This window comes from Oncorhynchus gorbuscha, unplaced genomic scaffold, assembly GCF_021184085.1.
Source record: "Oncorhynchus gorbuscha isolate QuinsamMale2020 ecotype Even-year unplaced genomic scaffold, OgorEven_v1.0 Un_scaffold_2164, whole genome shotgun sequence".
NCBI classification, from domain to species: Eukaryota; Metazoa; Chordata; class Actinopteri; order Salmoniformes; family Salmonidae; genus Oncorhynchus; species Oncorhynchus gorbuscha.
Window position 1 is genome coordinate 19,246 of NW_025746743.1, and position 13,255 is coordinate 32,500.

A 13,255-nucleotide genomic window follows, 5' to 3' on the forward strand; every position below is an offset into this window, starting at 1 on the left:
GAACATCAGGTAGAGAGCATCACTATGGAGAGAGAGAGAACACACACACACACGGTTAGAATACAACGTTGTCACTTCTGGGTCATGTGACATCAGTCCCCTTCTACTTCTGTAACGTTGAACATCAGGGTAGAGAGCGTTGAACGATGAACTCTAGGTTGTCTGAGAGAAACATTGAACATCAGGTTAGAGAAGGTTGAACGATGACCTCTAGGTTGTCTGGGAGAAACATTGAACATCAGGTTAGAGAAGGTTGAACGATGACCTCTAGGTTGTCTGGGAGAAACATTGAACATCAGGTTAGAGAAGGTTGAACGATGACCTCTAGGTTGTCTGGGAGAAACATTGAACATCAGGTTAGAGAAGGTTGAACAATGACCTCTAGGTTGTCTGGGAGAAACATTGAACATCAGGTTAGAGAAGGTTGAACAATGAACACTAGTCCCTTGGCTGAGGTTAAGTCCCTTGGCTGAGGTTAAGTACAGTCCCTTGGCTGAGGTTAAGTACAGTCCCTTGGCTGAGGTTAAGTACAGTCCCTTGGCTGAGGTTAAGTACAGTCCCTTGGCTGAGGTTAAGTACAGTCCCTTGGCTGAGGTTAAGTACAGTCCCTTGGCTGAGGTTAAGTCCCTGGTCATTAAAGTACCTTGACTGGTCTCCATCTCAGTCTTTAACTGCAGCAGCTCCATCTCTTTGGCCTGCAGCTGCTCATTCAGGAGCCTCTCAGACTCACTCTTCTCCCTCTTCTAGAGAAACACAATTTAAAAAAAGAGAGACATGATGAAGAGTAAAAGATGAAGAGTCAGTGAAGCAGGAGGAGAGACAGTTACAAAGAGACACATTTATTATTATTATTATTATTATATTATAAAGACAGGAAGAGATACTGACCAGCTGGACCTAGTGGACTGTCTACGCCAGCTGGACCTAGTGGACTGTCTACGCCAGCTGGACCTAGTGGACTGTCTACGCCAGCTGGACCTAGTGGACTGTCCACGCCAGCTGGACCTAGTGGACTGTCCACGCCAGCTGGACCTAGTGGACTGTCCACGCCAGCTGGACCTAGTGGACTGTCCACGCCAGCTGGACCTAGTGGACTGTCCACGCCAGCTGGACCTAGTGGACTGTCCACGCCAGCTGGACCTAGTGGACTGTCCACGCCAGCTGGACCTAGTGGACTGTCCACGCCAGCTGGACCTAGTGGACTGTCCACGCCAGCTGGACCTAGTGGACTGTCTACGCCAGCTGGACCTAGTGGACTGTCTACGCCAACTGGACCTAGTGGACTGTCTACGCCAGCTGGACCTAGTGGACTGTCTACGCCAGCTGGACCTAGTGGACTGTCTACACCAGCTGGACCTAGTGGACTGTCTATACCAGCTGGACCTAGTGGACTGTCTATACCAGCTGGACCTAGTGGACTGTCTATACCAGCTGGACCTAGTGGACTGTCTATACCAGCTGGACCTAGTGGACTGTCTATACCAGCTGGACCTACGCCAGTGGACTGTCTATACCAGCTGGACCTAGTGGACTGTCTATACCAGCTGGACCTAGTGGACTGTCTATACCAGCTGGACCTAGTGGACTGTCTATACCAGCTGGACCTAGTGGACTGTCTATACCAGCTGGACCTAGTGGACTGTCTATACCAGCTGGACCTAGTGGACTGTCTATACCAGCTGGACCTAGTGGACTGTCTATACCAGCTGGACCTAGTGGACTGTCTATACCAGCTGGACCTAGTGGACTGTCTACACCAGCTGGACCTAGTGGACTGTCTACACCAGCTGGACCTAGTGGACTGTCTACACCAGCTGGACCTAGTGGACTGTCTACACCAGCTGGACCTAGTGGACTGTCTACACCAGCTGGACCTAGTGGACTGTCTACACCAGCTGGACCTAGTGGACTGTCTACACCAGCTGGACCGAGTGGACTGGACCTAGTGGACTGTCTATACCAGCTGGACCTAGTGGACTATCTACACCAGCTGGACCTAGTTGACTGTATATACCAGCTGGACCTAGTGGACTGACTACACCAGCTGGACCTAGTGGACTGTACATACCAGTTTATTGAGCTCCAGCTGCAGGTCCTCCTTCTCCATGTAGATGCCACGGTAGGCACTGAAGGCCTTGTTGACGTACTGGGGTCCTTCAGGGGAAGGAGCTTCAGGCCTGAACAGCTACAGGTTACAACACACAGCGACAGGTTACAGCCACACATCAGTTACAACACAGCTACAGGTTACAACACACAGCTACAGGTTACAACACACAGCGACAGGTTACAGCCACACATCAGTTACAACACAGCTATAGGGTACAACACACAGCTACAGGGTACCACACACAGCTACAGGGTACAACACACAGCTACAGGGTACAACACACAGCTACAGGGTACAACACACAGCTACAGGTTACAGCCACACATCAGTTACAACACAGCTACAGGGTACAACACACAGCTACAGGTTACAGCCACACATCAGTTACAACACAGCTACAGGGTACAACACACAGCTACAGGGTACAGGGTAACACACAGCTACAGGGTACACACACAGCTACAGGGTACAACACACAGCTACAGGGTACAACACACAGCTACAGGTTACACCACAGCATCAGTTACACACACAGCTACAGGGTACAACACACAGCTACAGGGTACAACACACAGCTACAGGTTACAACACACAGCATCAGGTTACAACACAGCTACAGGGTACAACACACAGCTACAGGTTACAGCCACACATCAGTTACAACACAGCTACAGGGTACAACACACAGCTACAGCTACAGGTTACAACACACAGCTACAGGTTACAACACACAGCTACAGGTTACAGCCACACATCAGTTACAACACAGCTACAGGGTACAACACACAGCTACAGGGTACAAAACACAGCTACAATACACAGCTACAGGTTAAAACACAGCTACAGGTTACAACACACAGCTACAACACACAGCTACAGGCTACAACACACATCTACAGGTCACAACACACAGCTACAGGGTACAACACACAGCTACAGGGTACAACACACAGCTACAGGTTAAAACACACAGCTACGGGTTAAAACACACAGCCACGGGTTAAAACACACAGCTACAGGGTAAAACACACAGCTACAGGGTAAAACACACAGCTACAGGGTAAAACACACAGCTACAACACACAGCTACAGGTCACAACACACAGCTACAGGTTAAAACACACAGCTACAGGTTACAACACACAGCTACAACACACACCTACAGGTTAAAACACACAGCCACAGGGTACAACACACAGCCACAGGTTAAAACACACAGCCACAGGTTAAAACACACAGCCACAGGTTAAAACACACAGCCACAGTTAAATCACACAGCCACAGGTTAAAACACACAGCCACAGGTTAAAACACACAGCCACAGGTTAAAACACACAGCCACAGGTTAAAACACACAGCCACAGGTTACAACACACAGCCACAGGTTACAACACACAGCTACAGGTTACAACACACAGCTACAGGTTACAACACACAGCTGCAGGTTACAACACACAGCTACAACACACAGCCACAGGTTAAAACACACAGCCACAGGGTACAACACACAGCCACAGGTTAAAACACACAGCCACAGGTTAAAACACACAGCCACAGGTTACAACACACAGCCACAGGATAAAACACACAGCCACAGGATAAAACACACAGCCACTTTAACTGCCCCCCCCCAAATAAATCAATGTCCCTATCAGGATAATAAAATTGTATTTTACTGCTACTGCTGAGAACTCCCTGTATCCTGATATGCATGTATGAAGTTGCTACTGTTGTGTCATAATGAAGCCCCGCCCCCTCATCCCGTACCTTATCTTCCAGTTGTTTGACTCTCTTCCTCAGCAGTGTGTTCTCTCTCTCCGTGTCTCTCAGCCTCTTCTTGATGTCCTCGTACGCTGTGACCAAGGCAAAGTGGGAGGCTACGGACTCATCCCCGGCACACACGGACACTGGGCTCTCCCCTAAGACAATGCCAAGCTCCACCCAGTCAATTATACACAACTAGCTCCACCGTACGCCGTCTCATGCTTCAGAATGCAGATATCGTCCTCCACTGCCTCCATGCCAAGCTCCATGCCAGGCCTAGCTAGTAGAGAGCAGAGGTAGATCAGAGGAGTCAGTAGTAACACAACTAAGACAATAATGCCAAGCTCCATGCCAGGCCTAGCTAGTAGAGAGCAGAGGTAGACCCGAGGAGTCAGTAGTAACACAACTAAGACAATAATGCCAAGCTCCATGCCAGGCCTAGCTAGTAGAGAGCAGAGGTAGACCGAAGGAGTCAATTATACACAACTAAGACAATAATGCCAAGCTCCATGCCAGACCTAGCTAGTAGAGAGCAGAGGTAGATCAGAGGAGTCAATTATACACAACTAGACAATAATGCCAAGCTCCATGCCAGGCCTAGCTAGTAGAGAGCAGAGGTAGACCGAAGGAGTCAATTATACATAACTAAGACAATAATGCCAAGCTCCATGCCAGGCCTAGCTAGTAGAGAGTAGACCCGAGGAGTCAGTAGTAACACAACTAAGACAATAATGCCAAGCTCCAGGCCTAGCTAGTAGAGAGCAGTCAGGTAGACCCGAGGAGTCAGTAGTAACATAACTAAGACAATAATGCCAAGCTCCATGCCAGACCTAGCTAGTAGAGAGCAGAGGTAGACCCGAGGAGTCAGTAGTAACATAACTAAGACAATAATGCCAAGCTCCATGCCAGGCCTAGCTAGTAGAGAGCAGAGGTAGATCAGAGGAGTCAGTAGTAACATAACTAAGACAATAATGCCAAGCTCCATGCCAGGCCTAGCTAGTAGAGAGCAGAGGTAGATCAGAGGAGTCAGTAGTAACAGTAGTATAACTAAGACAATAATGCCAAGCTCCATGCCAGGCCTAGCTAGTAGAGAGCAGAGGTAGATCAGAGGAGTCAGTAGTAACATAACTAAGACAATAATGCCAAGCTCCATGCCAGGCCTAGCTAGTAGAGAGCAGAGGTAGATCAGAGGAGTCAGTAGTAACATAACTAAGACAATAATGCCAAGCTCCATGCCAGACCTAGCTAGTAGAGAGCAGAGGTAGACCCGAGGAGTCAGTAGTAACATAACTAAGACAAAACAATAGTCATGAGTGTGACATAGAGTTGCATATATTTGGGAACAAATGTATTTATTTCCAGCAAACTTTAGAATGACAACAGTTGTGCTACAAATCCAGGATTGAGATTCTAGCGATGAGTTGATCTCACTGTTTGAAAATGCAGAGAAAAGATACAAAATAAATAGGAGGAGCAGGTTGAACACCTCTCTCTTTCTTATCTGAGCCATAACAAGCTGCATTGGGCTTGGCTGTGTGTGCAAGACACCAAGATAACCTGCTCTGCGTTGGGCTTGGCTTTGTGTGCAAGACACCACGATAACCTGCTCTGCAAGACACAGAGGTAGACACCACGATAACCTAAGCTCTGCATTGGGCCTGGCTAGTGTGTGCAAGACACCACGATAACCAAGCTCTGCATTGGGCTTGGCTTTGTGTGCAAGACACCACGATAACCTGCTCTGCATTGGGCCTGGCTTTGTGTGCAAGACACCACGATGACCAATTGAGGCCTGAGTTGATCTCACTGTTTGAAAATGCAGAGAAAAGATACAAAATAAATAGGAGGAAGGTTGAACACTCTTTCTTATCTGAGCCATAACAAGCAGCTGCAAGACACCACGATAACCTGCTCTGCATTGGGCCTGGCTTTGTGTGCAAGACACCACGATAACCAGCTCTGCATTGGGCTGGCTTTGTGTGCAAGACACCACGATAACCTGCTCTGCATTGGGCTTGGCTTTGTGTGCAAGACACCACGATAACCTGCTCTGCATTGGGCCTGGCTGTGTGTGAAAGACACCACGATAACCAGCTCTGGGACACAACATCGTGAGTCTGTGAATTGGTTGGATTCCCAATGTTAAACGATAACGGAAGTGAGAGCTTAGGAACTGTTGTGTCAAAGAGAAACCAAAACCAACGTTGTATGTCATGACACTTGTTGAAATCAATCTATCTATTATTAAAACGATTAGTTAAAACCATAATCAATTATTATCGGTTAAAAACAATTAGTAAATATATCAGGTTGTCATAAAATAAACACGTCCCTTTCCACCACACCAGGAAAAAAAATCAAAACATCAGCATTTCGAAGGACGTTAGCATACCTAGCTACCGTTAGCAACTCGAGACAGGCCATTATTCAATACGGATCAACCCAAACTAAAGACTGGTGTGTTATCTATCGTGATAAATTGCTAATCTAGACCTTACAACTTGTGAGCCAGTTTGCGATGATAGTCTTATAGCAGTTATCTGTCAGCTAAACGATACAAGAATACGCAGCCAGCTGATGCTCAATAGATACTAGCTCGCCGCGTTAGCTTATTTTACCTTTGTCGATGTTGTTTTCGACGATATCACGTTGTGTATCTACCGAGCATGGTTTTAGTACCAATTTACGGGACGACTGTGATGCCAAAAAAAAAAATAGATATCTCTGTTGTAAATCGTTATTTGATATGTTTTCGATATAAAATACATTTGTGATTAAACATGAACCAGGAAACGTCCAACGTCTTGTGAAATGTCACTTTCAATCACTTCCGGGGTTGATGTGACTTTCAAAATAAAAGCCCCGACGTCATCCTCGACTTAAAAAAAAAAAACTATGAATCTGGTTGTGTAGCTAGATATACTACTCGGATGAATACTATAATATTTGAAAAGCTTCCAAACTATGGGTTAGAGATTATAGAAACAATATCATGTGTATTCATACAAAAAAAAAATTATGACATGAACAGCATTTCTGGTCTCGGGTTTCTTCTGATCTCTCCCCTGCAGAGTTCGACACTCGATTATTTTAGCCTTTTGCCGGGTAGCTAGCAAAATGCTAAATTGACGAGCTGGCTAGCTAAATTCGCTAGTAGTAGTGATGCACATTAGCGATTCAATCTGTGTAAGGTTAAATACAGTCATTCGGAGATAGCTAGCCAGCCAGTAAGTTACCTTTTAATATATATTTTTAAACGACTTGAATGAAGATGGACGTTAAAATCCAAAGCTAGAATGTTGTTAGCCTGCTGGCTAACGTTAGCTAGAATCATGACGATCTAAATGTGTGGATCATTAGCAAAGTCCATTCATTCATTGTCTAGCTAGTAGCTCAGTATATTCAAACATATTTGCTAGCAAGTAGTCTCAGCAAATACATTATAGATCGCTGACACTGATTTATTTTCTCTATGACAATATCAAATGGGCTAGCCAGCCAACATGTTTGTGTTTGCTTGTTTAGGTCAGCCAAGATAGCTCAGTTCAGCTGTAAAACAAAAATGAGTCTTCTTCCAGACCTGAATGCCAATGAGGACGAAACATGCTACTATGCAGACAAGACCTGGGTCCAGTGCAAGTCTCCCAGATGTCTGAAGTGGAGACTGGTACCAAAGAGTGATGAAACGGTGGCTGAGCTGGACCATGGCAAGTCCTGGCACTGTCATATGAACCCAGACCCTCTGTTCAGCCACTGCAGCATCCCTCAGGGCCCTTTCCCCAACAACTCCCAGTTCAAGGAACATGGCCTGAAGGTTGTGTACTCCGGGCTGCCTGTCGGGAGCCTGGTGCTGGTGAAAGCATGTAACTGGCCATGGTACGGGATGGTTGGCAGTCGGTACTTATGTGCCCGTTTCCAGGACTCAGATCAAGGCCTGAAAGGGCTTTTTAGTCCAGAAGTAGATTTAATCTAGTTCCATGAAAACCGTCCCTTAGCTACTCCAGTTAGTTCCAGTACCAGTGTCCGATAAAGCGTTCACTAGTCATTGTTGCTCTCTCCAGGTGGCCAGCCATTCTAAGTCCAGACCCCAACGTGGAGGAGTATGTGAAGCTGGACAGCGAGGGTTATGTGGAGCACTACCATGTTGAGTTCCTGGGGAAACCTCATACCAGATTCTGGGCTGCTGCCAAGCATGTAGAACTCTACCACAACTCCTCCACTAAAGTATGTATCTTTTCCTTTCTGTGCCAGTTTAATGTTAGTTAGTGAAGGCGAATAGAGATGAAAGATTCAGTGATATGACGAGACACACACTCTGACCATAGTCTGCACTGTTTCTATGTTTTGGTTGGTCGGGGTGTGATATGAGTGGGCATTCTATGTTGTATGTCTAGTTTGTCTGTTTCTATGTTTTGGTTGGTCAGGGTGTGATATGAGTGGGCATTCTATGTTGTATGTCTAGTTAGTCTATGTCTATGTTTTGGTTGGTCAGGGTGTGATATGAGTGGGCATTCTATGTTGTATGTCTAGTTTGTCTGTTTCTATGTTTTGGTTGGTCAGGGTGTGACATGAGTGGGCATTCTATGTTGTATGTCTAGTTTGTCTGTTTCTATGTTTTGGTTGGTCAGGGTGTGATATGAGTGGGCATTCTATGTTGTATGTCTAGTTTGTTTGTTTCTATGTTTTGGTTGGTCAGGGTGTGATATGAGTGGGCATTCTATGTTGTATGTCTAGTTTGTCTGTTTCTATGTGTTTGGCCTGATATGGTTCTCAATCAGAGGCAGGTGTTAGTCCTTGTCTCTGATTGGGAACCATATTTAGGTAGCCTGTTTTGTATTGTGGGGTTGTGGGTGATTGTTCCTGTTTCCTGTGTTGGTGGTCACATTACGGGACTGTTTCGTCTTTGTTCAGTTTGGTCCTCTTCTCTTTTGCCCGACGAAGAATGTTACACATACTCTATCTTGGAGGGAGTTAAAAACATTTTAAACATTTTACACTTATTTTCCAGACCCTTTTTTAGCCTGGTCCTAAAACTAGAATAAAACTTCTCAATGGAGAATCTCTAATAAAAAAAAAAATGTTTTTTAAAATTCCAAAACTAGGCTTAATCTGTGTCTGAGAAACAAAATAAACACATTAAAAAAAAATCCGGCATAGCCCAGATACAGGAACCTGCGAGGCGCTATGAGGAAGTCTTATGAGGTGGCGATGGAGGAGGTGGCTAAGGTCAGGGAGATGGGCTGTGAGGAGAGACTGCAGATCAGCCACTTCCAGCCACAGGATTGTGAGTAGACTTACATCTGAATAACTGCATTAATAAGAGTCTCTGAGATACTGTCACCTGACCACTGTCTTTTTTAAACATGGTTAGAGCGTTGGACTAGTAACCGAAAGGTTGCAAGTTCAAATCCCCGAGCTGACAAGGTACAAATCTGTCGTTCTGCCCCTGAACAGGCAGTTAACCCACTGTTCCTAGACCGTCATTGAAAATAAGAATTTGTTCTTAACTGAGTTGCCTAGTAAAATAAAGGTAAAAATAAATAAAATATGGTACATTTGTTTTTTAACGACATTCAGGAAGTTTCCAGAATCGGATTCCAATGTTTCATATTTGAAATCGGTTTCATATTTGAAATCGGTTTCATATTTGAAATCGGTTTCATATTTGAAATCGGTTTCATATTTGAAATCGGTTTCATATTTGAAAACGGTTTCATTTGTTTCATATTTGAAATCGGTTTCAAATCGGTTTCATATTTGAAGGAACTTTCATATTTGAAATCGGTTTCATATTTTTCATATTTGAAATCGGTTTCATATTTGAAGGAACTTTCATATTTGAAATTGGTTTCATATTTGAAGGAACTTTCATATTTGAAAATCGGTTTCATATTTGAAATCGCCAGATAAAATCCATTCAGATATATGCAGATGGTGCCGTGCTGTTGTCCAAATAGTTCTGTGATAATGCGTTGATTCTGTGTTGCATGATGTGATCCCCCCCCCCCCTGTGTATCAGTGTTGAGTCAGGCTCAGAGGTTAATGCAGGCTATTGAGAGGATGCTCAGACAATACACCAACCAGCAGGACAACCAGGGCAAGGTAGAGACATCTTAGGTTCTAGTAGCTTCTGTATTTGACTAACAATCTCCTGGGTATCCAGTATCCACTGCTATTAGGATATGTGACACTGTACACACAGCCAATGATTTTGACTATTTTCAATGAGGTAAAATGACGCCGCCGCGTGTTGTATTTCGCTACATGTTATGTGTGTTATTGGTGTTGTGACAGCGGGACCAGAGGATCAGGATGTGGGATGCCGGCATCGAGGAGGACGGAGACACTCTGATCATAGAAGGGTTCAGGTTTGACAGCGCCACCTGTCTGGAGGACCTGATGACTGCAGGAAACAAGAAATAAAGATGGTTTTTAATTTATTTTTTAAACAAGATATTTCCAGATAGTTTTTTCTTCAAGACATGTTAATTATTTCCCCTTAAAAGTACTTTATATTGTATTATATTTATTTGAAGTGTTATATTTTTCTAAATTATTTGTTTACTGTGGTCAGTGATGAAGAAAATATACATTGTGGTGACTGGCAGTATGAAGAATCCTTCAACCTCAGTACAGTCTTTCCTGTTTGGCCTGTTTGTTAAATCAAATCAAATGTTATTTGGTCACATACACATGGTTAGCAGATGTTAATGCGAGTGTAGCGAAATGCTTGTGCTTCTAGTTCCGACAATGCGGTCTTTGTTAAATCTTTCTCTGTGTTCATTCATTCTCAAGTTGTCATCGTATGTTATTGTTATTCCAGTGCAACACGGCTGCATGTTGTATTCCTCATGGTGTTTAATGTTCAGAGAATGTAGGAAATAAACCTTGGTATCAGACAAGAAAACCACGGTAGTACAACGACAATCACTGCTTAATTGCCTCAGGATAATGTACTGTATATAGCAGGATAATGTACTGTATATAGCAGGATAATGTACTGTATATAGCAGAATAGTGTACTATATATAGCAGTATAGTGCAGGGTAATGTACTGTAGAAGATAATATATAGAGGTACTGGTCGAAGATACAATGTAGAGGTACTGGTCAAAGATACAATGTAGAGGTACTGGTCAAAGATACAATGTAGAGGTACTGGTCAAAGATACAATGTAGAGGTACTGGTCAAAGATACAATGTAGAGGTACTGGTCGAAGATACAATGTAGAGGTACTGGTCGAAGATACAATGTAGAGGTACTGGTCAAAGATACAATGTAGAGGTACTGGTCAAAGATACAATGTAGAGGTACTGGTCAAAGATACAATGTAGAGGTACTGGTCAAAGATACAATGTAGAGGTACTGGTCAAAGATACAATGTAGAGGTACTGGTCAAAGATACAGGTACTGGTCAAAGATACAATGTAGAGGTACTGGTCAAAGATACAATGTAGAGGTACTGGTCAAAGATACAATGTAGAGGTACTGGTCAAAGATACAATGTAGAGGTACTGGTCAAAGATACAAAGAGGTACTGGTCAATGTAGAGGTAGGTACTGGTCAAAGATACAATGTAGAGGTAGGTACTGGGTCAAAGAGGTACAAAATGTAGAGGTAGGTACTGGTCAAAGATACAATGTAGAGGTAGGTACTGGTCAAAGATACAATGTAGAGGTAGGTACTGGTCAAAGATACAATGTAGAGGTAGGTACTGGTCAAAGATACAATGTAGAGGTAGGTACTGGTCGAAGATACAATGTAGAGGTAGGTACTGGTCGAAGATACAATGTAGAGGTAGGTACTGGTCGAAGATACAATGTCACTTTAAACTCTGAAAAAACTAATTTTAAGGTTTTTATTTCGCTGTTAATATGTTGTAAACCTACTTCGGGGTATATCGTGAAACATTAGGATGATAAGTAAACATTTATAGCAAATATTTACTCAATGTGTTTTGCGCCAAATTGGGAAAATGCAATGCAGTGGAACGTCTGAATCCTCACATCCTCTCACAACTCAAGGAAGGCTTACTAGGTGTGTGTGTGTGTGTGTGGGTGTGGGTGTGGGTGTGGGTGTGCCTCAATCGATTCAGGCTTTGCAGCAGTTCATTTATCAGCTGTGAAAAATTTTGGGTGGGGAGGGACCAAGCCAATACTGTATATTATAACAGACAGGATGGGGAGGGACCAAGCCAATACTGTATATTATAACAGACAGGATGGGGAGGGACCAAGCCAATACTGTATATTATAACAGACAGGATGGGGAGGGACCAAGCCAATACTGTATATTATAACAGACAGGATGGGGAGGGACCAAGCCAATACTGTATATTATAACAGACAGGATGGGGAGGGACCAAGCCAATACTGTATATTATAACAGACAGGATGGGGAGGGACCAAGCCAATACTGTATATTATAACAGACAGGATGGGGAGGGACCAAGCCAATACTGTCTATTATAACAGACAGGATGGGGAGGGACCAAGCCAATACTGTATATTATAACAGACAGGATGGGGAGGGACCAAGCCAATAATTACACTGCAGAGCTGCTCCTGAGAGCTCAGCGAGGTGTGTGTGTGTGTGTGTGTGTGTGTGTGTGTGTGTGTGTGTGTGTGTGTGTGTGTGTGTGTGTGTGTGTGTGTGTGTGTGTGTGTGTGTGTGTGTGTGTGTGTGTGTGTGTGTGTGTACTGCACCCTACATCTTGGTAGCTGCTGCACGACATTGCCTGCTTCGGGTCATAAAAGTGTGTTGTGAGTTTGTCCCATACTGTGCGTAGTCAAATGACACTGCTGATGTTGAATAGGAAAACAGCTCATTGAATTAGTAGAATCTCCCATCCAACCCGCTGTTTGAAGGAGGAGCTCTACGATCTGATACTGCTTTAATAAACCACTACACTTCCTCTGAAACATCCTATTAACGTTGAGTTGCCTGTTTATCATAAGACTGGCTTTCATACAGTTTCATACACTTTCCAGACTACCTTTATACCCTGAAGGGGAATTAGTCTACATAACCAGACTACCTGCAGTGTTTTATACCCCTGAAGGGGAATTAGTCTACATAACCAGACTACCTGCAGTGTTTTATACCCTGAAGGGGAATTAGTCTACATAACCAGACTACCTGCAGTGTTTTATATCCTGAAGGGGAATTAGTCTACATAACCAGACTACCTGCAGTGTTTTATATCCTGAAGGGGAATTAGTCTACATAACCAGACTACCTGCAGTGTTTTATACCCTGAAGGGGAATTAGTCTACATAACCAGACTACCTGCAGTGTTTTATACCCTGAAGGGGAATTAGTCTACATAACCAGACTACCTGCAGTGTTTTATACCCTGAAGGGGAATTAGTCTACATAACC

At 44.1% G+C, this 13,255-nt stretch overlaps 2 protein-coding genes across 2 annotated transcripts; one reads left to right on the top strand and one right to left on the bottom strand.

The window, feature by feature from the left end:
• Positions 1 to 295: 295 nt before the first annotated feature.
• On the bottom strand, positions 296 to 6,702 carry LOC124025088 (5-azacytidine-induced protein 2-like). Its single transcript, XM_046338756.1, has 6 exons — positions 6,493 to 6,702; positions 4,071 to 4,154; positions 3,878 to 4,029; positions 2,069 to 2,185; positions 644 to 743; positions 296 to 333 (listed from the first exon to the last, which is right to left on the bottom strand). Exons 2-6 carry the CDS (start codon positions 4,141 to 4,143, stop codon positions 296 to 298), a joined length of 480 nt encoding a protein of 159 aa, XP_046194712.1. The 5' UTR covers positions 4,144 to 4,154; positions 6,493 to 6,702.
• Positions 5,894 to 10,775, top strand: LOC124025091 (zinc finger CW-type PWWP domain protein 2-like). The gene is made up of 6 exons (XM_046338757.1): positions 5,894 to 5,985; positions 7,400 to 7,750; positions 7,936 to 8,098; positions 9,032 to 9,158; positions 9,894 to 9,976; positions 10,169 to 10,775. Exons 2-6 carry the CDS (start codon positions 7,437 to 7,439, stop codon positions 10,295 to 10,297), a joined length of 816 nt encoding a protein of 271 aa, XP_046194713.1. The 5' UTR covers positions 5,894 to 5,985; positions 7,400 to 7,436; the 3' UTR covers positions 10,298 to 10,775.
• Positions 10,776 to 13,255: the final 2,480 nt, after the last annotated feature.

Bases quoted from the DNA above. Each gene is read 5' to 3' on its own strand.
- LOC124025088 (XM_046338756.1), bottom strand. From the start codon at position 4,143: ATGGAGCTTGGCATGGAGGCAGTGGAGGACGATATCTGCATTCTGAAG. The intron at 744-2,068 runs GTATGTACAGTC...GTGTTTCTCTAG, and splicing joins AGCTGGAGCTCAATAAACTG to AAGAGGGAGAAGAGTGAGTC. The intron at 334-643 runs GTACTTTAATGA...TGTTTCTCCCAG, and splicing joins TGAGATGGAGACCAGTCAAG to ACAACCTAGAGGTCATCGTT.
- LOC124025091 (XM_046338757.1), top strand. From the start codon at position 7,437: ATGAGTCTTCTTCCAGACCTGAATGCCAATGAGGACGAAACATGCTAC. The intron at 7,751-7,935 runs GTACGGGATGGT...TGCTCTCTCCAG, and splicing joins AAAGCATGTAACTGGCCATG to GTGGCCAGCCATTCTAAGTC. The intron at 8,099-9,031 runs GTATGTATCTTT...AATCCGGCATAG, and splicing joins ACCACAACTCCTCCACTAAA to CCCAGATACAGGAACCTGCG.